General features: G+C 53.2%; 7 protein-coding genes across 7 annotated transcripts; 5 read left to right on the forward strand and 2 right to left on the reverse strand.

The window, feature by feature from the left end:
- Window positions 1–619: 619 nt before the first annotated feature.
- On the forward strand, window positions 620–4,397 carry B0H65DRAFT_204557 (uncharacterized protein). The gene is made up of 2 exons (XM_062821849.1): window positions 620–3,530; window positions 3,605–4,397. The coding sequence occupies exons 1-2, from the start codon at window positions 847–849 to the stop codon at window positions 4,299–4,301; spliced, it is 3,381 nt and encodes a 1,126-aa protein (XP_062681999.1). The 5' UTR covers window positions 620–846; the 3' UTR covers window positions 4,302–4,397.
- Window positions 4,398–5,576: 1,179 nt separating this feature from the next.
- Window positions 5,577–9,154, reverse strand: B0H65DRAFT_204574 (uncharacterized protein). The gene is made up of 3 exons (XM_062821850.1): window positions 8,464–9,154; window positions 6,204–7,921; window positions 5,577–6,170 (listed from the first exon to the last, which is right to left on the reverse strand). The coding sequence occupies exons 1-3, from the start codon at window positions 8,909–8,911 to the stop codon at window positions 5,757–5,759; spliced, it is 2,580 nt and encodes an 859-aa protein (XP_062682000.1). The 5' UTR covers window positions 8,912–9,154; the 3' UTR covers window positions 5,577–5,756.
- A 660-nt stretch (window positions 9,155–9,814) lies between these two features.
- On the forward strand, window positions 9,815–10,411 carry B0H65DRAFT_466505 (uncharacterized protein). The gene has a single exon (XM_062826855.1). The coding sequence runs from the start codon at window positions 9,950–9,952 to the stop codon at window positions 10,355–10,357; it is 408 nt and encodes a 135-aa protein (XP_062682001.1). The 5' UTR covers window positions 9,815–9,949; the 3' UTR covers window positions 10,358–10,411.
- Window positions 10,412–10,863: 452 nt separating this feature from the next.
- Window positions 10,864–12,742, reverse strand: B0H65DRAFT_466506 (peroxisomal membrane anchor protein conserved region-domain-containing protein). Its single transcript, XM_062826856.1, has 2 exons — window positions 12,102–12,742; window positions 10,864–12,041 (listed from the first exon to the last, which is right to left on the reverse strand). The coding sequence occupies exons 1-2, from the start codon at window positions 12,414–12,416 to the stop codon at window positions 11,091–11,093; spliced, it is 1,266 nt and encodes a 421-aa protein (XP_062682002.1). The 5' UTR covers window positions 12,417–12,742; the 3' UTR covers window positions 10,864–11,090.
- A 1,277-nt stretch (window positions 12,743–14,019) lies between these two features.
- Window positions 14,020–15,697, forward strand: B0H65DRAFT_204615 (PAPA-1-like conserved region-domain-containing protein). The gene is made up of 2 exons (XM_062821851.1): window positions 14,020–15,283; window positions 15,355–15,697. The coding sequence occupies exons 1-2, from the start codon at window positions 14,252–14,254 to the stop codon at window positions 15,598–15,600; spliced, it is 1,278 nt and encodes a 425-aa protein (XP_062682003.1). The 5' UTR covers window positions 14,020–14,251; the 3' UTR covers window positions 15,601–15,697.
- Window positions 15,698–17,992: 2,295 nt separating this feature from the next.
- On the forward strand, window positions 17,993–19,234 carry B0H65DRAFT_442774 (uncharacterized protein; the record flags this gene model as incomplete). Its single annotated transcript, XM_062825595.1, has 4 exons — window positions 17,993–18,347; window positions 18,421–18,577; window positions 18,742–18,800; window positions 19,188–19,234. The coding sequence occupies 4 exons, from the start codon at window positions 17,993–17,995 to the stop codon at window positions 19,232–19,234; spliced, it is 618 nt and encodes a 205-aa protein (XP_062682004.1).
- A 3,204-nt stretch (window positions 19,235–22,438) lies between these two features.
- On the forward strand, window positions 22,439–24,685 carry B0H65DRAFT_574254 (uncharacterized protein; the record flags this gene model as incomplete). The annotated part of the gene is made up of 1 exon (XM_062830577.1): window positions 22,439–24,685. The coding sequence occupies one exon, from the start codon at window positions 22,439–22,441 to the stop codon at window positions 24,683–24,685; it is 2,247 nt and encodes a 748-aa protein (XP_062682005.1).
- Window positions 24,686–25,585: the final 900 nt, after the last annotated feature.

Consider the following 25,585-nt stretch of genomic DNA (forward strand, 5'->3'; position numbering starts at 1 on the left):
AGTTGGATGCACGATTCGAGCAGCAGCACCACGTATAATCTGTATAGAGCCAGAGCCGTCGGGTGATGAAAGCCGAATCGACAAAACATGAAACGAAACTGTCCAGACCAACACTAGAAACAGGCCAGCATGCACTGAGAAGTTATCAAACAGACTGTTATTTGTGCAAATCGTAGACTCTTTATCCCAAAACGAAATACCATACCATGATGAGATACAGACTGCGTAGAGTCTCATGACTCTGAGCGCCGAGAGCTCTATCGAGAGGTACCAGCTCGTAACGACCCGTAACAGTACAACATGAAGGACTCCATCGGAACTCTCCGCATCGGCTTGTTGATTCGAGAACCTCGACGGTCGTACATGATTGTGGACAAACTTGTTCAAAAACACAACCTCGTCAAAGATCTGGCAGAGAGAAATAGGGGAAGAAGCCAAGTAAAGATACGAGCTTCTTGTACGTATCTTCCAAGTCTTGGTTGCAAGGAAGGGGAAGGGCTGAGAGGGCCAAGAATACGCACACATATACCCCTAACCCTGCCACTCACAAGAGGGGTCACTGTAGTGCTGGCAGCGGGGGTGGAAGGTGGGCAGCCTCGACCCTTGAACGCGGCGCCTGACCGTCGGTACCTCTATCACCACTGCCTGGCGCATTCCACTTGCCAATCGCCATGCCGTCATCCTCCACTACACCCACTCGGCTGCGATAACACGATATCGGAACATTCCAAGAGACGAGAACCTGCGCCAGCGTTGCTCGACATTTTTGCTCGAAACACACAATCTAATGCGTTCATAACCGCCCGTTGATCACTGCTGCAACCAGGCAGCAGCTGGCCCGTCGCCATGCTCTCCGCATTTACGGCTCGACCCATCATCGAGCTCAAGCAGAGGGACAAATCCAAGATCGAGTCGATCCTCGCCTACGGTGACCGCGTCCTCGTCGGCCTAAATACAGGATCTCTCAGGATATACCGAGTAAACGAGCTCCCACCCGCTCCTCCACCATCGAGCCAGGCTGCGGACGGAACATCGTCAAGCGAAGCTACCGAACTGACGACCCAAGATCAACAAGAACCTTCGACGGCCCAAGACTACCATGCTGCCGCGCCTGGCTTTCACAATGCTCAAGCCGCGCCGAAAGGGCCCAAGCCCACAGACCTCCTTCGCGAGGTAGAAAAGTTCTCGACGCGCGCTATCGAACAACTCGCTATCATCAAGGAAGCCAACACCATAATATCTCTGTCCAACTACAACGGTGTTGCCCTTCACGACCTCCAGACCTTCGAACCGATCGAGTTCCCCACAGCCCGAACCAAGAGCGCTTCCACCTTCGCCGTCACAAGCAACATTGTCAGGGATCCCGACACAGGGATACCTGAGATTATATCGCGTCTAGCTGTTGCCGTAAAGCGCCGCTTGCTGTTGTGGTCATGGCACGAGAGCGAGCTCTCCCCCGATGTCACCGAAATAGTCCTGTCCGAGGCAATCCGGTCCCTCACGTGGGCCAACGCGAATAAGGTGGTATGCGGCATGAACGGTGGCTACCAGATTGTGGATGTTACAACCGGTCAGATGGAGGATATTGTTGGTCCTGGGGCTATCGGGGCAGCAGGAGGGCAAAGTCGTTTTGGCGCTACAGCCAGTATGGGATACATGGGGCTGGGCAACTTTACGCCCAAGCCTCTGTCGGCAAAGCTCGCTGAGGGTCAGCTCTTGCTCGCCAAAGATATCAATACGTTATTCATCAATGACTCTGGGAAGGCCTTGGAGAAGCGCCAGATTCCCTGGCAAGCTGCTCCTGAGAGCATTGGATACAGTTACCCCTATATTCTTGCCTTGCAAGCGCCAACCAAGGGCAGTCTCGAAGTACGAAATCCGGACACATTGAACCTACTCCAGGCCATCAGTCTCCCTGGTGCTGCTTCTCTGCATTTCCCACCACCCACGGTTAGCCTGGCACATGCCGGAAAAGGCTTCCATGTCTTGAGCGAGAGAGTGGTGTGGAAGATGGATGCCACGGACTATGATTCCCAGATCGACGAGCTGGTAAAGACTCAGAGGTATGATGAAGCAATCAGCATCTTGGCCATGTTGGAGGATGCGCTTCTCAAGAACAAAACCGAGACCATGCGCGAAGTGAAAATGCTCAAGGCCGAACTGCTCTTCCGCCAAAGGAAATTTCGCGAGTCGATGGACCTCTTCAATGAAGATGAGGTCCAGGCTCCACCTGAGAGGGTGCTAAGGCTCTTCCCCAAGATCATCGTTGGAGAGCTGGGTGTTGATGAGAAGAAGCCTGAAGAGCCGCAGGAAGACTCGGACCACGAAGGGCCCCCTAATGGCAAAGCAAATGGCGATCATGCGCCAAAGGAGGATGAGCCGCATTTTGAGGTATCATCACCACAAAAAGGCGGTGGGTTTGCCAAGTACCTGATGGGTCAAGGCCGCAAGAAGTTTGATCCAGAGACGTCGTCCATTGTCTCTTCCAGAAGGGTCCCAGTCGATGATGACGCGGCCAGCATCAGGACTAGCAAGGCGGCCGAAAATCAACGCGCCCAAGATGAAAAGGATCTCATGACAGCCGTCTCGGAGCTGAACAGCTACTTGGCTGGAGCAAGAGCGAGACTTCAGAGAGTTATCGATCCAGCCACCGGAAAGTTGAAGCCGCGCACAAGCGGGGCCACAGAGGAGGCTTTCAAGACACTCCTAATGTCTCATAAGGATGAGGATGATGAACAGCTTGAGAAGGATCTACAGGAGACTTTCAGAGTTGTTGACACCACTCTCTTCCGCGCATTCATGTACTCCCGTCCGACGCTAGCCAGCTCCCTTTTCAGAATCCCCAACTTCTGTGACCCACAAGTCGTCAACGAGAGGCTTGTAGAGCACAACCGGTTCAACGAGCTGGTTGACTTCTTCTACGGCAAGAAGCTTCATCGTCAGGCTCTCGATCTGCTTCGCAAGTTCGGCTCGCCGGACGAGCCCGATGAGGCGGCGCCTACGTTGCACGGTCCCCAAAGGACGGTCCTGTATCTTCAAGGTCTTCCGCCTGAGCTGATTGACATCATCCTCGAATTCTCCGAGTGGACGTTGAGGAAAGACCCCAAGCTAGGAATGGAGGTCTTCCTCGCCGACTCGGAGAATGCGGAGACTCTCCCGAGAGCGCGGATCCTCCACTTCATGGGTGGCATCGATACGGCCTTGGAGATACAATACCTGGAGCATATCATCTCCGAGCTGAATGACATGACGCCCGAGTTTCACAACCGCCTTGTCGAGTTGTTTATTAGACAGCTCAGAGAGGAGAAGAAACCAGGGGAGAAGGAAGAATGGGACTCGCTCATGGAACGGTTGGTACAGTTCTTGAAGGACAGCCGGCAGTACAGCCTCGGGAGAGCCTTCAGTCTCATCCCCCGGGACGACTCACGCTTCTACGAAGCGCGAGCTGTTGTCCTCAGTAACATGGGTCAACACAAACAAGCACTGGAGATCTACGTCTTCCAAATGAAAGACTACAAGAAAGCAGAAGAGTAAGCAACCCTTCTCATCCTTCCCGCCTTCATCCACCTATCTCATACTAACCAACTCAACCTTACCTCTCCAGATACTGCAACCGCATCCACAAATCCTCCGAACACCCTCAACCCACCTCCCCCTCGCACCCCCCCGGAACCACCACCATCACCTCGCCCTCCACCTCCACTGAAGACCCTTCCCAAGACGAAGCCCACCCCTCCATCTACCACACCCTCCTCTCCCTCTACCTGACCCCTCCCTCCCCTCACAAACCCAACCTGCCTCCGGCCCTCGACCTCCTCTCCAAGCACGGCTCCCGCCTGCCCGCCACCTCCACGCTCTCCCTCATCCCGGATGACCTGCCCGTCTCCGAGCTCGAGGGCTACTTCCGCGGCCGCATGCGCAACGCGAACAGTATCGTCAACGAGACCCTCATCGTCGCGGGACTGAGGAAGACAGGGTTGGTTACTAGCCAGGCTCTACTGTTGTTGGGTGATGGGTTGCCGAAGGGAGCGGTACCGGGTGGTGGAAGCAGGGTAGGAGGGAGGAATAGGCGCGTGGTGATTGGGGAGGAGAGAGTTTGTGGGGTTTGTCATAAAAGGTTGGGTGGGAGCGTGGTGGCGGTTTTGCCGGGAGGGGAGGATGCGGTGGTTCATTATGGGTGTTTGGGGAGGAGTCAGCAGGGGAAGGGAATGGGGATTGGTGAAGTCATGAGTCCCGGGGCGACAGGGAGTGTGAAGAGTGGTGTGAGCGGGACGCAGTATGGGGCTTGGGGGAGGGGGTAGGATCAGTTTTGGGGTTGGTTGGTTTATGAATATGGGTATGAATGAGTGATGATTCTTTAGGTTTATTATGAAATGAAATGGATTGATTGGTTTTGGCATGATATCTTTGAGTCGGGACGGAGGTCCATTGTACGGCGGCGGCGGTTGTCTTTGTGCTCTGCATATTATTTCGTTTTATACTTTTGTTGCCATCACGTCTTTACTCTGTCGGAGGACATGTACTGTTTACGAAAAACATAGCGATTGAGTTTCTCATTCTCAACCGTCGTCTCGTCTTTCTCGTCCCGCTGGTTCGTTCGTTGGGATGTCACGTTCACACTGGAATCGAAGGGGAAGTTTTTAAAGGGTGCTTCAGTTCCATCTTCGTCTTGTCTATTTACCTGGGAGGGAAGGTGCGAGTTTGCTGGCTCAGGGTTGTTGAGTTCAGTTCTGTGTGCTGGGGCTTGGCAAGGAAGGAGCAACTTCAGTTCCATTTGTGGGAGGTGGAGTGACGGAGGTCGTGGATGGGATCGTGAATGTCTCTTTGATGCAGCGACTGAGCAGGTCAGAAACCGCGGTTGAATCAGCGTCCGGGCCAAAAAAGAAAGAAAAAAAAGGTGAACGCAGTCGACGATGCTCCAAGGTAGAAAATGAAGGAAGAAGAAAACCCGAAAAACAAAAAGCTCAGTCAGCTCCACAAGATCGGGAATCGAACTCGCAACTAAGGAGGACTCAACCGACTAAGATGGCAGACCTACGAAAATACCAACGCATTTTCTGGACCCAGCGCCTTACCACGTAGGCTACTGGACCGTGGTGGAAGGTCTACACTTTGGTGCTTATATGGTCCCAGTAGGTCATGCCGCTGGAAGGATGGTGCCTGTGTCCATTTCCCGTATATTGGAACTTAGTAGGGCTCGTTCCTTCCACCTTCACTTGGTCACTTCACTCTGTACTGCCAGCATGCCGGCCTTCCGTTCCTCTTTGCAACCACTGCTGGGCACAAATGGGAGGCGGGTATGTAGCTGCCTCGAAGACGAATGCGGTTCGTTGGTGGAGAAGAGACTTCATTTAAGGTTCCAAAACTGAGTGGCCGAGCTGGAAAGCAGAAACCCATTAAATCCTTTCCCTAAGTAGCCATGCCCATTATGTCCTCCCCTCCTTTCCTTTCCTTCACTTCCTTCCTTAAGGTATGCTCAAACAACTGTCGCGGTTCCATCCAGCATAAAAAAAAAGCACCTTGGGTATCAGTTTAACATACATGTGATGGACAATCCCATTGCTTGCTTTTCCGATTTCCCTTTCCACCTAGGTAACCATTCCCCATATCATGTCATGAAACACACCATACCCACTTGACTTAGTTCCAAAGACGTGACGTGCCATCTTCACTGTGCTCAATGCTCTCATCTCTCTGTGGTATAAACTCTTCGCTCTCTTCCATTTCCATTCGTATCCAAACTCCCATCTTCCTGTTCAAGCAATAGGATTCCCATTAGCCTGCTGGTGCCCCTGACCCCCACCATGCCCACCATGCCCACTCCCATGCCCCAACGAAAACACCTTCTGCAAACTCCTCCTTATCCCCCCCTTCCCGCCACCATTATTCTCATCACTCTGACTCCCCGACCTCTCCCGATCCCTATCCTCCGCCGTCGACACCCTCGTCAAATGATTAACCACCCCCCCAACCAACGCCACAATACTCGATCTCCTCCCCGCATTAGGAGCAGCAGCATCACTCTTCCTCCTCTGCTTCTCCGCCTTCTCCGCCGCCCTCTCCTGCCTCTCCTGTCTCTCCCTCTCCTCCTTGGCCTCCCTCTGTTCCCTCGCCTTCTGCTCCCTCTCCTCTCTTTGTTGTCTAGCAACCTCCCTCGCCCGTTCCCTCACCTCGTTCGCTTCTCTCGCTGCCCGTTCCCTCACCTCGTTCGCTTCTCTCGCTGCCCGTTCCCTCGCCTCCTTCTGCTGTTGCATCTGTTTTTGGAGGGCTATTTTTTGTTGCCGCCGCGCCGCAATCTCCGCAGCGCTCATCGGCTTGGGTACAGGCATGGGCGGTGCGGCAACGTTGGTGTATTGCGATTTGGGCGGCCACTCGCCGTCGCGCTTCCAGCCGACGACGCAGGCGCGCAGCATGTCGGCGAGGTTGACGGGGCAGGAGGGTTGCATATTGTTGATGATGATTTTGTCGTAGAGGGAGGGGTAGATGGAGGGCGTGACGGAGGCGCGCATGGGGTTTTGAGGCGGGAGGAGGGGAGCGGGGAGGGGGAGGAGGGTTTGGACTGGGTAGAGAGATGTGTTTTCGGGGGCGGATGGTGAGGCGGGGGAGGTGGAGGGGACTGTGCTATCTGTAGCATTGCCGCCTGTTCCTGTTCCCCGGGCTGAAGTGTCGGATACGGCGTCGCTTTGGGCGCTTTGCTGGGAGGTGCGCGTGGTCGTGGGGGACAAAGGGGCGGAGAGGTTTGTTGCTGGTGGTGGTGGTGAGCCGACTGGGTGCGCGGCGGCAGCGGCGGCGCTGGTGAACTCGGAGGAGCGGTGATGGCGCCAGAAGGAGAGACGGCGGGTCGTTGTCGACATCGTTGTCGTGGGAGACACGAGGCTCATCGGCTTGGGCTTGACGCGGACCGTCTTCGCGCCTGTCCAGGCATTACGGCGAGCTTCGAAGCAGGCCAGCCCGGGATTCCACGAGGCTTCGTCTCTCACTGCCCGCCTCCTCTTGGCCCGCTTTGCTTCTAGGGAGCACTTGACGGCGGTTCCGACTGCGTCGGGGCTGTCGAAGCGGAAAGGCGAGGAGGTGCTGGGAGCTGGCTCGTCGTTGTCTGAGAGATCGGAGGTCCAGTCCGCTCGGGGACGATAGTGGACGAGGTCTTCTGATATCGTGCTGTAGACCGACTCGGCGTCCGATTCCGAATCTGCTTCCTCTCCTGGATCCCGAGGCGCATCGTCGTCAAAGGTTTGAACTGCGGCGGCCTCGTCTGCTATCCTGGGTGAGCCATGCTCGTTGGGCGCGGTGATGCTGTCTGATGGAGGTTGAGCGATATCGCTCTTCTCTTGCTGCTGCTTCTCATTGGAGGTTGGTGCTTCTTTTGTTGACTGTGATTGTGTCACAGGTGGCCATTCGAACTCCCAGTCATTTCGAATCTTCTCAAGGAGGTACTTCCTGACAGCTTCCTTCTGCTTCGCCTTGTCTTTGCTCACAAGGTCGGCATCAAGGTCGGGCGGTAGGACAACCGGCTGATGGTGAGGAAACGAGTGCCTGAGCTTGTTCAGAGGCGACCTGGGTGACTTGTACAGGTCGGCGAAAATCATGGTAGACTGTGGTTGATTATTAGGTTGGGTGGTTGAATCGTGATCGCCACCCTTGGGACCGTTGGGGAGCTCCGACGTCAACGGGGACGACCTTATATAAGTCGACGGCGACGCGGGGGGTTGCGATCCGGGTTGAGCACACGGGCAGTGACCAGGGTGATGATTGTGGTTAGACTCGCTAGCCTCTGCTTGAGGGTAGTCACTGGGGTCACCGGGGTGCTGAGGGTCCTTTGGATGGTGGCCAGGGTGGTCGATAGGGTGGTCTACAGAATGGTCTGGCTGATGCGGGGCCGGCTTGGCTCGAAGTGGTATGATGTCCTGCTGCTGGTCTGGGGCTGGAAGACCGGAGTACGACCACGCGTTAGCGATCAGCGCATTGTCTTTTTTCTTGTCTTTTATCGCGACTCCGGAGAAAATAAGGTTGTATGTATGTAACGAATGCCGAATGTGGTCCGTGAGAAGTTGGGGAAGCTAGACAAGAAACAAGATTCTGGATCCCTGTTGAAAACGGGGGGATAGACACGGGGGATAGACAGGAGAGGAGCAGGAATCGTTAAATGAGGACTGTCAAACAAAGAAGAAGATATGCCAAGATTAGGTAGATCTGGGGTACCAAGAGATCAAAATGAAATGGGATCCCCATGGAGAAAAAAAAGGGCAAAAGCCACCGTGTAAATGGCTGACGATGAGTGGACGATGACTGGTCCTTGACTAACGGTGGCGGCCATGTCTACAGTGTACATTCAAAGACATGCAGACACACCAAACCAGACCAGGCCAGAGTCCAGACCGGGGGCACATGATGAAGCTAAAGAAAACGACATGTACGATTCCCATCAGGGAGGTGATGATGAAGAAAATAAAAAGGGTAACTCACTCTTGTCCGTGCTAGTGTTGGTGACTGAGTTGGTCTTGTCTTCCACGACGGTTGATGTGTTTAAGCTCAACTCATGTCCATTTCCCTGCTGTTGATGTTGTTGTTGCTGTGACAATGCGCCAGCTTGGTCCGAGGAAATGCCAGTGACGGAGGCGTTGCCAATCTGGTCGTTATGAATGCCAGAGCCACCAGAGGCAGAGCCAGAGCCAGTGACACTATCATATCCAGTCCCATGTCCAACAAATCCGGGCCCAGGCACAGGCACAGGCACGGACTCAGTTGTGGTGGTGGTGACAGTATCGGTGGTGACAGTGGTGGTGGTGGTAATGGTGGTGGTAATGGTGGTGTTCTTGTGCTCTGACCCCGACATGCCAGCCACAGCCGGAATGGTCGGCGCTTTATTGATCATGTCTGGCGCATCTGAGATCACCGTCTCGTCGTTATGCATCCTGTTCTGCTTTTCCCTGCTTTTAGCTTGGCAGCCGTTTTTTGTATTACTCTCCACTGTCTGTGAGGACCTCTCATGTATTTGTATATAGGTTGACGGGGAGTCTCTTTGGTCCTTTGTCCTGTCTTGTCGACCCGAGAGTCTACACACAACAGCCTTGTGAGATTCGTACAGTATGCGCCAAGCTGTATAGTATCTTGGTGCCCTGCGCGACAAGCTATGTGCTGTTTGTGCTTTTGCGACTGGAATACCAAAACAACATCAACAAGTGGAAGAGTCGAAGATGGTGACCCGAAATAGGTAAACTGACGCGGCAGGATCCGGTCGTTGCCAGTTGCCAGTTGCCACCCCTCAGTTAGGTTCCGTTTTGAGGCTGTCAGTCTGTCTCGGAAGTGCTGGGGCTGCCGAATGCAAGTCGAATTTGGCCGTCGCAACAATCGCAAAGAAAACAAAAAGTCTGCGCAATTCAATTTTCGCGTTTCAATCCATGCACAATCCCTCGTGGACGGGTGCCAAGAAAAGCAAGATGCTTGGGCCACGATGGGGTCTTTTTGTCTTGGCTTCTTTCCCCACTAATAAATGGGGCATCTGTATCACCCACCGTGCTTGGGTACAGTACCGTATCATTCCCGTCACTTTGATGGCTCAGTAGTAGCACATTCAGCTCGCGATGCCCTCACTTTTTGCTGTTGGGCAACAATCTGAATATGTTAGTGTACCGTGTGATGTCCATGTGACGGGAATCACCCTAATAAACCCCTCACGCTACCTCTGTACCTAGCGGCGATCGGGCGGCAGTCCCCCAAAAGTTCACTCCATGGGTAGATGACTGGATGTTCCCCATCGTCGCAATCTCCCGTCACTCGTTACGGGATCTGGCACCACGAGTGCGCAAGTGCAACATTCGGTTGTCGTGTGACGTGAGGTTTGTCCATACGGTATCCATGCCTCTTGTTGGTAGATCCACAAAGTGTACTTCAATGGTTCAGAATTTGGCTCGAAATCTTCCATCATACTCTTTGATATCGATTCAATCACATGCCCTTCCCTTGCCTATTGCTTGCATGCTTGATATCGAACTCTCTCAACACAGTCGGATCTGTGACTTTGAACGCAAATAAAATCCCGTTCTGTGCTGTACGGTGGTATTCCAAATCCCATCCATTCATTCATTGGCAAAACCCAAGGGATCATCTCACCCCAAACATCCAAAATCAAGGGTCCTCACCCATCATGCCATCCTTCTCGTTCCTGTCTCCCATCCGTGTGAGAAGATATTCCATAAGAGGTCTAGCGGGTGCGCAAATGCAATTGTGCCGTCAAAGTGCGGAGGCGGTGAGGCACTGTAGAGGTAGTCTAGGGGTAGCATCACTTGCAGCTGGCACCCTGAGCTGCCCGACATCTGGGAGTCTGGGGGAAGAGATGTGGAATGTGGTTGGGAATTGACGAAATGGTTTAGTAATGATGTTGCGAAAGAAAACTTCCTCCTAGAGGTTTGAAGAGTCACCATTATCATTCAACTCAGAATTGTCTCTTAAGAGCAGAGAGCCAAACAGAATCACAGGAAGCTAGCTCTCAGGCCATACCTGCATGGCACTGACGGTGAAAATCAGATCGAGTTCCAATGTCACGACATTGTCATTAACCATTGGCAAACACTTCATTTTCATGCCCGTAAAACTCCATAAAAAAAGTGAACCCGAAAACTATCAAATTTCTATTAACAAGACAAGGCAAGAAGGCGCCGATGACGGAGGTGGATGGCCCTGCCCATTTAAGACTGTGGTGTAACTTGTGATTACCAAGTAACGGCAAGAAAATCTGGGCTTTCCTGACATTGCAGATATTCTTCCGGTCTATTTTCAAGTTTCGTGGATCAAACTTCCTCACTTGGCCGGCCATTGCGTATCGCAATGGCACTGAATCAGGGGGTTAATTGTGTTAAGAGCGGTATTTTGTACGAAAACAACAATCATGTCATTAACCGCTGCTAATGCTTGCTTCTATTACACCATGACGCTTTGCCTGCTTTACTTCTTCTTTCTCATGTAAATGATTCCATGCTCTGCTTCCATATCCAACTTGACATGAGGAAACCATTATTAAGTTATTCCAGCCCCTTTTGTTTCTCACCACGTCGAACATTCCGCGCATCTTCCACTTGCTGCCTCATGCGTTCCTACCGCGCCGAGGCACCAGGAGCAGGCGTAGCAAAAGTCCTCGTGGTGAGCAACACGCCCTTGACACGTCTAATATTCTCCTTGGCCTTCTTGATCTCGTCGTTGGGCTCGCTCCTGTTGGTATACCCATACAACGAGAAGCCTCCGGTAAAGTCGTAGTGCTGCAGCGCCAGCTGCTCCAGCTCGCCGTGGAACACATCCACCGTCGTCCTGAGCTCGTCGAAGTCCTCGCACTCCGACGTCAACCCTTCGTTGATCTCCTTGACCGACGTCACCAGCTCCGCCAGCCGCCTCTGCTGCTTCTGCGTGTGGTTCATGTTCCGCTCGGAAATGGCTGACGCCGCGCGCGACTGGGCCCGCGAGTGCGCCTCGTAGATCTCCGACAGAGACCGGGCCGACATGGCCGTGCCCGGGCGCGAAGTGAGGGACATGGCCCGCACCGACGGCGTGGGCGGCGGCGACGTCTGGATGCCAACGTCCCGGTGGAACATCTCGGTCGGGTCCTCGTACGTGCTCATGTTGTCGTCATCGTCGTCGTCGTCGTAGGCGTCCTTGTAGCGGCCGGCTCGGCCGTCCGATGCCTTGTAACCCGGGGGAAGCTCCGACACGGTCTGCTCGAGCTTCTCGACTAGCCGGTCCAGGTTGTCCTTAATGTTGTCGTGGAAGTCGACGCGAGCCTCGGTGAGCTGGTTGACCATGGGCTCGACAACGTACTTGTTGGCGCCGTAAACGAGGGCAGCGATACCGCTGAAGGCGTAGACCGTGTTAAGGACGCCGTTCATGGTTATTAGCGGTGGCGCGCGGTGCGTCTCGGCCATGAATTCGGGGTAGGTGATGATGGGCACATGTTGTTCTTTTGTCTTGGGGAGGGTGGTTGTGGTTGTTATCGCAGCGGCCACCTTTGACGAAGCGGACGATGACGATTCGTTGGTGATGGGGATTTCTCTCAGCTGTAGATGTCTATGTTAGCAGCTTGTCTTTGGAAACACTGGGATACAGAGGTAACTTGCATCTGATTGCGCCCGAATCCAGTCCTCCTTAAGAAGTTCGTCGATGTCGCTCTGGGAGATGCCCTTGCTCCTCAAAAAGGCGGCCTTGCGCTCTGTCGTCTCCTTTTGCACCTGCGCATCCTGGAGGAATATCCTGGCTTGTTCGAGGGAGACCGACACTTTTGGTGCTTCTGGAGAGGTTTGAGCTGCGGGCTGGGATTCTGAGGATGTCGATGTTGACGGGGCCTGAGCCTGAGCCTGGGATGTGTTGTTGTCGGCTGTCGCTTTCTCCCACGCCAGGGTGTCGGCGGCCTTGGGTTCTTCGGAGTCGCCCATGGCGGTGGAGTCGAGATGACCGAATTCGATTCTTGTGACTGTGGGTACGAGGTCTGTGATGTTGCTCAAAGCAATCTGGACGGCTCGGCGAGGACTGGAAGACGGCGATGGATGAATGGACGGATATGGATTTGCGATGTTGATGGCTGGGCGGCTGGGAACTTTGGTCTATCAGCGCCTCCAGCCGTGGTTGTCGTCTCCTGTTACCGAGGCATGGGTGTCGCTATTGGGTGCAGTTGGTCTGAGCTTTTTCAGCTGGACTCCAGCGGTAGGCTCAGGGGTTGAATGCAGAGACCCACTTTACCCACACCCGGCAAAGGCCGAGCCCACTGACCATCCACTGGACCTGCGGCCAGGCGGGGACCGACGGGGACTGTGGGTGGAGACAGCCACCATCACGGTCGCGACTTGTCGACGTGAAGTCAGAAGCTGGAAACAGCCTTGAAGACGAGGCTGGATATTTCGAGATTGGAACATCACGATACTCTTTTCTTTTCCTATACTTTATAACTCTGTCTTGAACTCTGATACCCACCGTTGATTGAGTCTCCCGAACCCCACCGATTTTGCAATCCCTTCGATTCGACCTCCTCGCAGAGACGTTCTCACTCCGGCTTGACCTTTACGACTCCGCCAATCCTCTGTCACTTACTCTAGACCTAGACCCGCCAGTACCATCACGGCAGGTAGCGTTGCTACGTCTTTAGATAGGATACGCCAACAAAGGCGTTGCTGTCCCTTCCCGAAAAGTCAACCTTCTGGACAGAGAATCGCCACCCCCCTCGTCAACACTTGACTTCGGCAGGTAGTCAGCAGGGCCAACAGTTCGCAGGCCTTATTTCCGTCCATCCGACTCAGTCTTGGCCGTAACTCGCCTGCGTATCTTTGAATCTCATCGTAAGTGCAGTGAATCGTTTATACCCGCGACATGTTGCTTTTGGTACTGGTCTCTTTCGTATCGCTCATGGGGTTGGAAGCCGGGTCGAGGGAAGGTCGAGGACGAGGATGAGGATGAAAACGATATCGTGACTGGAAGGCATGGTCAGCACGGCAGTCAAAATTGGGGAGATATGAGGGTGCTTTATCAAAAACAAGCAAAGGGAAGATCCAAGAAACAATCGAGATGTCGCAAACGACACAATAAAGACTGTGTGGTTCCAACAAGGTTTCCCGACCTGTTTCCATCCAACGAGACGAGACTCTGGAGTCATCCTTGTGAAACCGACAGTCTGGTTCTGGTCCAATGTCAGGGCAACTCCGATGCGCCTTGCCCGCAAAACGGCAAAGGCTGGGGCTAAGGGGAAGCAAAGAAGAAGCGAGGCGACGTCAATATCCGTCTTAGTCGTGCTTGCTGCACAGTCATGTTGCATGGCAAGGCTTATCGACCCGAACGACAACGGCGGCACTATCCAACAACAACAACAACAACAACAACCCACAAACAGAAGGGAGGGGGCTTTGACCAGACGGGACCTCACTTCACCCCATGCAAGCAATACCCAACAACACTTGCCAAAAGACACAAACACCAAACCGCCAACTTTCACATTCCACCTCCTTCGCCAGCCAAACAGTCTTGACAGCTTCGCCTCTCTACCAAATCATCAAATCATAGCGACACAACCACCAAAGAACACACACCGTCGCATCGCCCCGGATCGCCAGCACCAGTCATTAGTCACCTAGCATCAGCTTGCCCAAACTCGCCTCATCTCGCCTCGACCTATCTCATTTGCTTGTGCCCCTACGGCCTCAGTCGATACTCTTTTCATACAACATCATCCTATCCCAAATATTTTACCTTCTAGATAGACCACACCTCCACACAAGCAGTCATGTCTTCACGTCCGCGCCGCTCGGCGGCCCAGCGTGCTACGGCTTTGATAACTGATCTAATTCATTCCGACAGAGTAACTCCCGAGCGCACCATGTCATCATCCCGATCAACCACTGCGCGCCGCCCGCCTTCGTCTCCAGCTAGCAGCAGGAGTGACGCCAACGGCCACAACATGTTGACCGTTAAGGTGCCGTCCAACAAGCTACGAGAGGCCACGAGCGGCAACTCCAGCTCCGGCATTGCGGCAAGCAGGCGTAACAGGCCAGGAGCCAAGAAGAGCTACGTTGTGGAGAGCAGCGAGGACGAGGACGAGGAGATGGAGGAGGAGGAAGATGATGAGGAAGTAGAAGAGGCGGATGAGATTGAAGTTAGTAACAACGCGCCCGTCTTGGATGACGACGAAGATGATGAGGAAGATGAGGAGGAAGAGGACGATGAGGACGAAGATATGGACGTTGATGAAGATGACGATGTCGACATGGACGATACACCTGCTCCACCTACTATCACTGTTTCCAAGGCCCAAGCGACGACATCACCCAACAAAGCAAAAGCGACAGCAAAGGCGCCTTCTAGCTCTCCGACGACGATCAAGGCCGCACCCAAGACAAATTACTACGATGACGACGACGACGATGACGAACTCAGCGAGCTTGAGAGCGAACCCGAGGATCCAGAACTGGAGGACATGGCTGCAGCCGAGGACGACGCGGAGGAAGCCGAGGAGGAAGAGGACGAAGACATGGATGCTGAGGGCGACGAGATTGAAGTCGCCGAAGATGACGCTGAAGCGGAGGAAGTCGAGCTGGATAGCGATGAGGAGGGCGGTAGTCGCGGCGGCACGCCGGATATCTCCAAGATGACGGCTCGTCAGCGAGCCAAGGTTGGCGTTGCGTCTCACGAGTACATGAAGCTCTCGGATGAAGTTCAGGCCAAGAAGGTATTCACGGCTGAGGAGTTGTCCATGAGGAGGGCCGAGATGGCTCGCCGTAGGAGGAACCTCAGTGAGAAGCGTAACGAGGAGGTGAAGGTATGCAACTTCTTGATTTTTCCTCATCGACGTGAACTGCACAGCTACTTACCACTCACCGCGCGATACAGATGGAAACGATCAACAAGCTTCTGAAGAAACAGGCGCCCAAGACCAACCGCAAAGCCGCGCTTCTGAACGGCGACGAGACTCCGGCAGGCGATGCCGGGCCGCCCAAGGCTGACCCCACCTTTGTCCGCTGGATCAACAACAAGTCCGGAAGCAGGATTGCTGTGCCCGAAGATATGTTGGCTGGTCCTGTCGGTCAGGTGTTTACTGGGGGAGTGAAGAGGAAGATGGTCGAGGAGGTTTCCTGAAATTATGCCTGGTGTGGCTAGAGTATAGTTCTGGGCTTATGTGCTGTCAGTTTGTATCATCAGAAGAGTGGCCGGGCGCTCGGTTTTGTTCATTGGGAGTCGGTACGGCAGGGAGAGTGACTACATTGGAGGTCGGCGAAAAGATTTTAGAATACATAGGTCGAAGACCATAGTTCTAGGTTACAGAATCAACAATGGTATTTCTCTCATCGGTCGCTGTGTGCTTCCACCTCAGCTGTCCACACAATTTTTTACGGTTAAGCTGTTTTCGAGCCTTGCATAACTCGAAGAATCAGCCGTTGCTTTCATCGGGGCATCCGTGCGTCAACAACCGGCGCTCGTTCTATCGTTTGTACACACCAGGATGCCATTCCATCGCCGAATTGTTTGGCTTCCAGAACTGATCGCTTCAACACCTCATAAGCAGCAAGCGGCCTTGGAGCGGCAACAACAGCATTCTCTCGTCGACGCAAGACATCTCTGAAAGTGTTCATACTTTGACAGACGGACTCTCCGGCTCCGGCTCTGGCAATCACCCAGACCACCAGCTTGGTATGTTCTTTTTTGTTTTATTCTTCGCTTCATTTCCCTTCTCCTCTCCGCCTCTGGTAATTCCAGTTCCATCAAGCTGGTGGACCAACACTTGGGATACCACCGGCCCATCTACGGCCCAGAATATCTTTGTGTCTGCCCCGCCCTGCCCCTACCGATACCACACAGCTGTTCTCCTCTCAGGCAATTCAAGTTGGGAATGGCCTCATCAATGCGTCGGCTGTTTGGCTGCGAGACAAGTGTTGTGGCTAGTGTGTGGCTAGTGTGTGGCTGGAGTGTGGCTGGAGTGTGGCTTGCGCGTCAGCAACAACGACAATCGAACGGTCTGCGGGTCCCGGCTAGTCCACACAAGAAATTCGAGCATCCAAACCCAAGCAACATGTATCACGGCCACTCGACTTTCACTTCTCCATCTTGCTCTTCCCCATGCTCTTTCAAACCTTCAGTCAATTAACGGGAATCGAAATGCGATTTCTCCCACTTTTTGTCTCGTTCCCCCTTGGGTTGCACTGGCCACCCGGCTAGTCTTCCATCCTCACTCTCCATCATGGTGTTTTGCCCTCTATTTTGTACACCTTGCTACTGTAAGTTGACAGCACTGCAGTACGATACCGTATCGCCATGCCTCGCCTCTGCTTCTTACCAACAGCGCATCGAACGTACAGATATGACTAATTGCTTTATCGCCAAAAGCATGCTCGTCCACACGGACCATGAAGTCTTTCTCCAAACTCTGTGCCACCTGGCCACAAGGCTCCGAGGGGGTCCAGCTTCTGCACCCGGGCAGCCCCGATGGTCGCCGTCTTTCTCATCGATGATACCGCGATAACATCTCTGGCGGTGAGCCACGCACGACCCAGATACTTCGATAAACGCTCTTAAACACACCCCCAAATATGCCTGACCCCCCCTTTGGTCTCCGGTCGGCGGGGGGAGCGAAGCCACCCGAGGCTGACTGAGCTCGAGCCAAACCTACCCTTCTCTCTCTTCGAGACCTTTCAGGCCATCTTGCCCCCCGAGAATACCTGACCCCCTCTGGTCTCCGATCGGCGGAGGAGCAAGCCACCTGACTGGGCTCGAGCCACAGCTTCCCTTCTCTAGGGACCTACAGGCCATCTTTCATCGCTTCAGGGCTTCCATGGCACTCTCGGGCAACTCCTAGCGCTTGAAGCCAGTACCCTTCACTGGACTGGTGGACAAACCTATGAGACCGTAACGGTATGTATCGCCAGACTAAACACATAGGACAGGTGTTAGCATGCTCACCAGTCTTAGCATGCTTTCCTAACAGTTCAGGGGCCACCGCCATCCCGCCAGCAAGGACCTCTCGCCGACTTTGGACCAAACCGACCCCGATTGCAACCGGACCGACGACAATGGTCTGGAAGTTCAAGACGCCCATCATCAGAGCCTCCTCGGTCAAGGCTCTGAGAGGCCAGAAAGGGACAATGGGTTACGCTCGAGAAACTGATGACCGATGTCATTTGACATTTTTTTTCTAAACATGTTACCTAACTTTCCCAAGTCGACCTTTGATCCATCTTCACTTTCTGACGATCTCTCTAGTGCTTTACGGGTTCCCTCATCGTTTACCGATCTCGGCGGAGAGAACACCTCGTCCCACACAACCGCCCTCGACGGTCGGGAGCGCATAACGCCAGCCAGCGAAGACCATCGGTGATATCTCGACTTCAAAACATCCCAACCGACGAGAGATTGCTGCAGATGATAAGAAAGGGCTTTTCCATAACCCGGCACTGACCACGTCCGTCTTTGACTGCTTTGCGAACACTCACGATGAGCTACGACCCTACGACAGCCAGCTACAAACATCTTCGGCATGTCCTTCAGCCAGCGTCCGCCAGCTGGAGATCTGGCCCTCGACATACCGCCGACGGCCCGTCATCCCTCGACTCTCCCTAACCCTCACCAACCCACGCAAAATGGGGCACGTGGGGGAGCCACATCCGATCATCGACAGTGGAGCACAGAAGCGTTGCCCTGCAAAGATTATCGACGAAAGAACAACCTCAACAACTCGCCAGCAACGCAAAGAAGGCTTAACAAACTGAGAACACTCCCTCTGTCCTTGGACCATCGCGGCGACCACGGTCATCTTTTATCTGCTCTAAACAAGCACAACAAACATACGAACAAGGGTTTCGGGCTTCAAGACCGTTCCGGCACGACGTCAGGTAGCATCTGCCTACAGGGGAACCGCACCTATTGGCATGTCGCGGACGCTCGAGATTCGTTGCTCCCTAACAGCCTACGACGATCTCTACAACATAAACAATCATGACCGAGGCGCTTTGGGGAGCGGTTCTTTTGCGTCGTATGGGAGACCGCTCAGGGACCTCTCCGCTAGTCTAGAACTCGCCTTTTCTCAGGGAAAGAAGCTTTCCCGGACGCCTGCTCACGATCAGTAAGTTAATGCTGTGCAGTGGAAGTGAAGGAGGATGCGGATGACCTGTGTCCAGGGTCCTGCCGTCCCATGGCTGCGGTCTCTTCTGAGAGATATGATTGCTTCGACTACGGGATTGACTGTTGATTCTAGCTCAATATGTTTTGCTCTTGATGTCTTCATAGGCTGCTATCACCCGAAGCAAGACCTTGTAGTTTAGAACCGGTGCATCCCAGGATTAAAGGTAGAATAAGACAAGATGTTCTTGCGACGAGAAAGCATGCCCAGCTGTCATGCTGACAGACTGCTGGACGGGCGGCTGCGAGGTAACTTCGCTCACAGTCTCATGTAGATCTTTGCCCCTGAATGTGAAAAACAACGTCAGGTCGTGACTAAAAAAATCCGACACTCGCGAGTATCACCACCATTGTCGGCGAAAATGGTCCAAAAATGTGGTTTTCGAATTCAGCTCCTCTGGCAGTCTTTCATTCCGCTTTTTAAATGCCAAACCCGGTGTTTGCTGCTCGGGGATGCTGCACAAAGCAGTTCTCAGGGGTTTCTCGATGGTGCAAAAAGGTGACCGCACGCCGACCATAGTAACCCAACGCAACACCACAAAATATCGCCGCAGGTCAAGATTTGACAGGTGCTCGTGCTAACGGCTATCCTCAGCGCTGATATCGTTTTTTTCTGCGTTATCGCGGTCGAGAGCTTCGTCGTCGCGGTCGGGAAGTCGGTCGCGCAAGTGTCGTTGAATGATGTGGGTCGTGGTTTTGGCGGCGGCGAGGTCGGGTCACAACTCGCACTTGCCTCGACGTCGGTGTAGGTGACGGCAACCGCTGGAGACACGGGCAGCTGTGTTTTCGGTTTTTGAAAGTGACCTGGAAAGTTGGACCTACGCTCAAATGTTCTTGTGCATACCAACAACACCCTGCGGACTGGTGGTGATGTGTGCTTATCGATAACGAATTATTTGTAGGCTACAATTTATGCGCAGCATTTCCACGATCGTTTTCCTCTCCAGTTGTACATCTCACTGTTTTCACATTTTAGTTTTTTTTTGCTTGGCAGATCTTCTTGGAGGTAAGAACAGACATCCATCGCCCGATGGTCGGTTCCTTGTTCCCAACATGCCACAAAGATTCAGCAAATGGCAGCAACTTCCACCATCGATGCAAAGAAACAAAAAGGGGGGGGAGGGGGGGGACATCAAACCAAGCCACTACATTGATTCCTGGTGATCTAAGCCTCATGGATGCGGTTTCCCTGTTGACATGCTGCACCATAGTTCGTGAAAAAAAAGACGTTGCATACGAATCGACGCCGACGACATGATCATACGCGTCCCCGGGACCTTTCAAACTTTCGTCCGCCATCTCTTACGTTTGGTACGGCCAGGTACCGTAATCCAGCCACCGTAATCACCACCGTGGCCAACCAAATCTCTTTGCTTAACCCCGAAAAGGCAGTTTGGGAGTAAATTACCGTCTGTAGTATGTTCTGATAGTGGGTCTCGTGGCTGTCCAGGTCCGATGGAGTGACCCTCCTCCCCGTGCCCGCCCTTGAAGCATCCTACGACACTACCAGCAGCTTGTCAACAACGCTCAACATCGAAAAGCTCACGGATGATGGTTTCAGGTGCGCGCTTGATGCAGAAAACCTGTAGTAAACTCGGTTTCTTGTGCCGGTAGCTTCTTGCCCGTGCTGATGTGTCGACCCAGCCTGCGGTTTCCCATCTCTAGACCCCCCAATACGTGTAGAGTAGCTCATTCCCTATTGTTTTAGGGGAGATGAGGACCTCCAAAGTAGCTTAACGAAGTTCAGCCACGCCTTCGCCTAAAACCTTAACACTTTCACATAGCCTACTGCCCGTCCCAGTGGTAGGCCCTGATCCCCAACCCCCTTAACACCTCGCCGTCGCTCGATGGCAAGCCCCAATGCCTTATCGCAACCCCCTTTCGTGCATGTACAACTGCCTCACCAGCCTCACCGTCGCCAGCCGTCTCGACGGCTTTCAGATAGGACCGGGCATACATCCGCAGCCTCCTTATCCTGCTGCTTTCACCCAAATTACGTGCTCGTCACCGACGCACCTCATCAAGACATTCCAAGTTCCGCATCATCAGATGGAAACCAAAAGAATTGGTGTTTTGCTCATACCTGCTATCTGCCCTAACAATGAACACATTCGGAGCCATCCCAGCACCACACAAACCCCCTTTCTTCCATCAAAGTGCCATGATATCCATCTCCCACTCGTAGGCTTCCTTTTCTCTAACTTCTTGCATGTTGTTTCCTCGCGAGAAGCATGATATCTCGTGCTTTCCTGCCGACCGAGCTGATAAGAGGTCCAACCAAGCCCCCTTCCGCATTATCACGAAGCCTTCGGACCTACCTTACAAGCCTCGTCACCTCTTGCATTTGCCTCTATCTACAACTTGTTTTCTCTGCGTAGAGCCTACATATTTCCGATCTCGACATGAGGGCTTCGTAGTCCTTGATCTTGTTAGCTGGCAACATGTGATTGCTAGGAGGTGTATTTATTCTCGCCCATTCCCGAAAGTTGCTGGTCTTTTTTTCTCCCTTCTTCTCCATCCAGCTTCGAACTTGGGTTTCAAAGGCTTCAATTTGTTACTTAATATTTTTTCAAGAACATACGCTACCTCTACCAACTCCTTTGCTTGTTCAGCTTTGATCTATTATCATCAAGCTCATTGTCTCTGACATTCATCACCAACCTCATCGTCGTCTTCGCTCTCAGAATATCGAGCTACCTACGTCGAACCAACGAACACGACCCTTCAGCCATGAAACAACAACCCCTTTCGTGTTGCCAAGCATCACCAAGCTCCTACCATCGTCGTTCATCAGACATTACTTGTCTTTGGTCTCGGAACATCGAACCATCTGCCTCGACTTACCTACATCGAGCTATCCACATCGACCTATCTATATTGACCTACCTACATTGACCTACCTACATCGACCTATTTATTATACGTCGACCTATCTACGTCGAACCAACAAACACGACTCTTACCATCACAATACGACAACCCCTTTTGGGGTCTCAAGCTTTCGCTTCGGTCATCGGTCATCGGTCGACATCGAACAAATAAAACAACCTTTCACTCACGAAACAGCCAATTTCGTGTTGTCAAGCTTTTGTCTCGGTCTTCGATCCTCGGTCATCGGTCGTCGGTCGTCAATAGTTACCAGTCTATATTTCCACATAGCAGGTAAGCAAGAACGTGGACTTCACCATTCACTGTGATAGCTTCAATCTTTGAAACCTTTTTATTGCCGGCCATTAAGGTCATATGCTTATTGTTACTGCTTTTGTCTGTTATTGTCCCGTGTTTTTGCACCTGTAACCTTGGGGATCCACTCAGGTTTGCACAACTTGAGTGAATGCCAGTTTAATGCCACTCATTGCCATCATTGCTTTCGTCGTGTGCTTTGCGTCTTTGCTCCCTTTGCTCTGTCTCCTGTCGAGTCGACTCGAGCCGATTGGTTCTCTCGCAACACCCATCCCCTATTTCCACCCGGATGACTGCCCGGTTATCGTTTGTTGTCTGCACTCGGATGATACACCACCCCCTTATTCGACGGCAACGACGACGACGACAACGGCATGCGTGTTGTTGATCAACTCGAAGTCCTGATCGGCAGTTGCTTCATCAACACCGCCGCCGCCGTTATCCTTACCCCTTGAGCTTGCCTTCGTCGTTGGTTTTTCCCTTCTTCTTCTTCTTCTGGTGATTAGTTTTCCTTTGCCCTTCTCTTTATCTCTGCTAGGACCGACACCTCGCTTTCTGTGGCCATTTCTGGTTGCTAACGCTTGGTTTATCTTCTTTACAGATCTGGAGAATCATCATCATCATGTCTTCGCCTTCATACGATTGGCAAGAAGAGGCTTATACTGAATGGCTCGCTCTTCAACAAGACTCCGTACGGAATGTCGCGGAGAGAGAGGCGAACTTAACGCCGGAGAAGAAGGCCCAATTAGACGCAGAGACTGCCGCGTGGTTAGCAGATAGGGATGCGGCCGACGAGGCGAAGAAGACACCCAAAGCCCCCAAGAAAGAGGTCAGCCGGAAGAGAAAGAGATCCACCGATGATCCGGTAGATGAAGGAGGACAGGAGACGAATAGTTCCTCCAATACTTCGGCGGACGCTCCTCCTCCACCGAAGCGAGGCCGGGGAAGGCCGAAAGGCAGCCGAAGCAAGCCGAAGCCCGAACAACAGCAAGCGCTGGCTGAAGCACAACAACAGCCGTCGCCGCCTCGAGAGCCTTCGCCGGTCGACCAGCAGGGTAACGTCAATGGCCCCACGGGCTCCTCACTTTCTCCTATTTTGATTCCTTCCAGTCCATCACCTCCACAGGAGAGAGGACCGTTCATGGCCGGAAGCGAGGAAAACGCGGAAGATAAGAACCCGGACGACGAGTTTGACGAGGAGAAGTTACTAGAGCAGTTTGACAGCCTTGAGGATGAGGATGACCTTTTCGGAGACCACTATCTTGCTGCCCCTCCCCAGGAGAAAGCGTCGGTGGCCTCCGCCCAAGTTCGAGCTCAGAACGAGGCGATGCCTGGAAGCGAGGAAAACGCGGAGGAAGAGGACCCTGACGACGACCAGTTAGTCGATGATTCCATGAGCATTGAGGATGAGGACGACCTGTTCGGTGACATATTTGTGGAAAACAATACCACCACTCAAGTCCAGCACGATTCCCCAAAAGCTGCCACTTCTTACACTTCGGCGGCTGTCTTTGCAACTCCCTCCACGACCGCCAGCTCCGCTGCTTCTGGACCTAGTACGACCACCACCTCAATTTTCGTTTCTGGTTCTGGCTCCGGCTCCGGTTCCGCCTCTAATGCGGCTGCGACTGCCGCTCCTGCCCCCTCGGTGGCCACTTCCGAGGCAGAGATAGAGGCAGAAATATGGGCTCTCATAGATTCAAATCTGGAGGGCATCCAAGAGGCACCGGAGCTGGCGGTTCCGGGACCTGCCCTTGGAGTTGAATTTAGAGCTGCCTGGTCCGGTGCTTCTGGCGCTACTAGCTCTGCTGCTTCTAGTATTTCGAGTACCTCAACTATCGTTTCTGGTTCTGGCTCTGGCTTCGTTGCCGCTCCCACTACTTTGGCGGCCGCTTACGGAACCGCCAGCTCCATTGCCCCTAGAACTGCATCTAGAACTACCTTTGGAGCTGCCCCTAGCTTTGCCAATTCTGCTGTTCCTGGTACTGCCAGTCGTGCCACTCCAACTCCTGTAGCGGGTAGAGCTCAGCCAGGGGTCCAAGCGATGAACGGATACCGAGGTCAGCGTCATTTGACTGTTGCTGGCGCAGGAATGGGCCTCGGCGATAGCGGACAGATGATTCGGCAGCAACAGATGATTCGGCAGCAACAGATGCTTCGGCAGCAACAGATGCTTCGGCAGCAACAGATGCTTCGGCAGCAACAGATGATTCGGCAGCAACAGATAGCTCCAGCTGTGCAGAAAATGGCTTCAATGTCATCTGGTGCCTCAGCTGTTGTTTCTGGTTCCGGCTCTGGTGCTGTCTTTGGCGCGGCTTCGGCTACTGCTCCTTCCAGCGTTACTTTGAGTGCTAGAGGTAATATCGCTTTCACGGGCGGTGTCGCCGCCTTGTATAAAAACGCCTCCGCGGCCCAGCCAAGAGCTTCACAGCCGCCGTCGCACCCGCCATCGGTTTTGCCGGCCGGCCGACCACAACAGGCTATCGGGCACAGAAACCCCTCGCCTCATTCTCCTTTTCTTCCTCCTCCTCCTCATTGTCCAGGAGCAGCATTGGTGGGCCTCCCTCGGGTGCAGCAACCACAGATCTACCAGCAGGTCCAACGACCACAGATATACCAGCAGGTTCAACTACCACAGACCCGTCAGCAGGTTCAACCTGTACAGATATATCAGGAGGCCAAGCCTCCACAGACCATCATCAACCTTGAAGACCCGACGCCCCCTTCCATTCCTCCTCAAACCCTCCCCCCACACGTCCGACGTCAGCCCTCACACCACGAACGAGCTCGTGATGACGAGAAACAAATCGGGCGTGATCCTTTCCCCGATATGCTATGTCTCTGGGGACCTGGGTGCGGGTCGTGCTAGCAGTGCGAACTGAACGCTCATGTGGCGGAGGTGGAAAAGCGATAACGAAAAGGGGCTCGTTTCTATAGTGGTAACGGAAGAGGAGAAACGGAAACCGGGGCAGCCAAGAAATACTGGACGGGAGTGCCGGTAAATGGAAGCACAGTGAATGCCCCTGGGCGCCAAGGCACGGCTGGCCAACATTATACACAGTAGGTAGTCTCCCGGAGGAGTACCGATCTGGGCTTTAAGGTCTCTCGAGGGGTTTTTTAAAGGTGGAAGAAGCACAGGGCCATGGTCATATCTCGTATCCCGTCATGATAGGGAGCCAATAAGAGGCTATAGAGGGACAAAGATGGTTGACGGAGTAGATTATCTCTCATCTTTTGATGTCACCATTAGCGAAATAGCGATTATTCCGATAGCATATCTTTTTCTTCAAGTAAAGAGTAAAATCCCAAGATTGAGTTCTTGTTAGTCCAAAAATGCCCGTGCGGCCACTACCTTCCATTTGAGCCGCCGATGTGTGCAAGTTTGGTATCATGCCGCTCTTCGGGTCGACCTTCGGCTTCAACCTCTCACCTCAACATCACCACTCGATCACTTCTCAACACCACCTCACCTTCAACTCACTTTGGCCTCAACATCGTTTCCATCACCGACTTTGCCGCAGGCTCCACGCAAAATTTCTGCACAGGGCACACAGAAATTTTTTCTATTTAAACCCGGCCCCCGACCCCTCCTCTCTTCTCCCAGACTTCTTCCTCGCTTCATCCATCACCGCTTCGACCCAACCTCGACCACCACCAACCATCTCAACTTTTCCACCCACTCAATCGCCTTTTCAAATCCCGATTGATTCCTACAACTCTTCCCACTACCTTTCCAACTTTCTCTCCATTCTCCTTCCCAACTTCCTCG

This window comes from Neurospora tetraspora, assembly GCF_033439725.1.
Source record: "Neurospora tetraspora strain CBS 560.94 chromosome Unknown B0H65scaffold_4, whole genome shotgun sequence".
NCBI lineage: Eukaryota > Fungi > Ascomycota > Sordariomycetes > Sordariales > Sordariaceae > Neurospora > Neurospora tetraspora.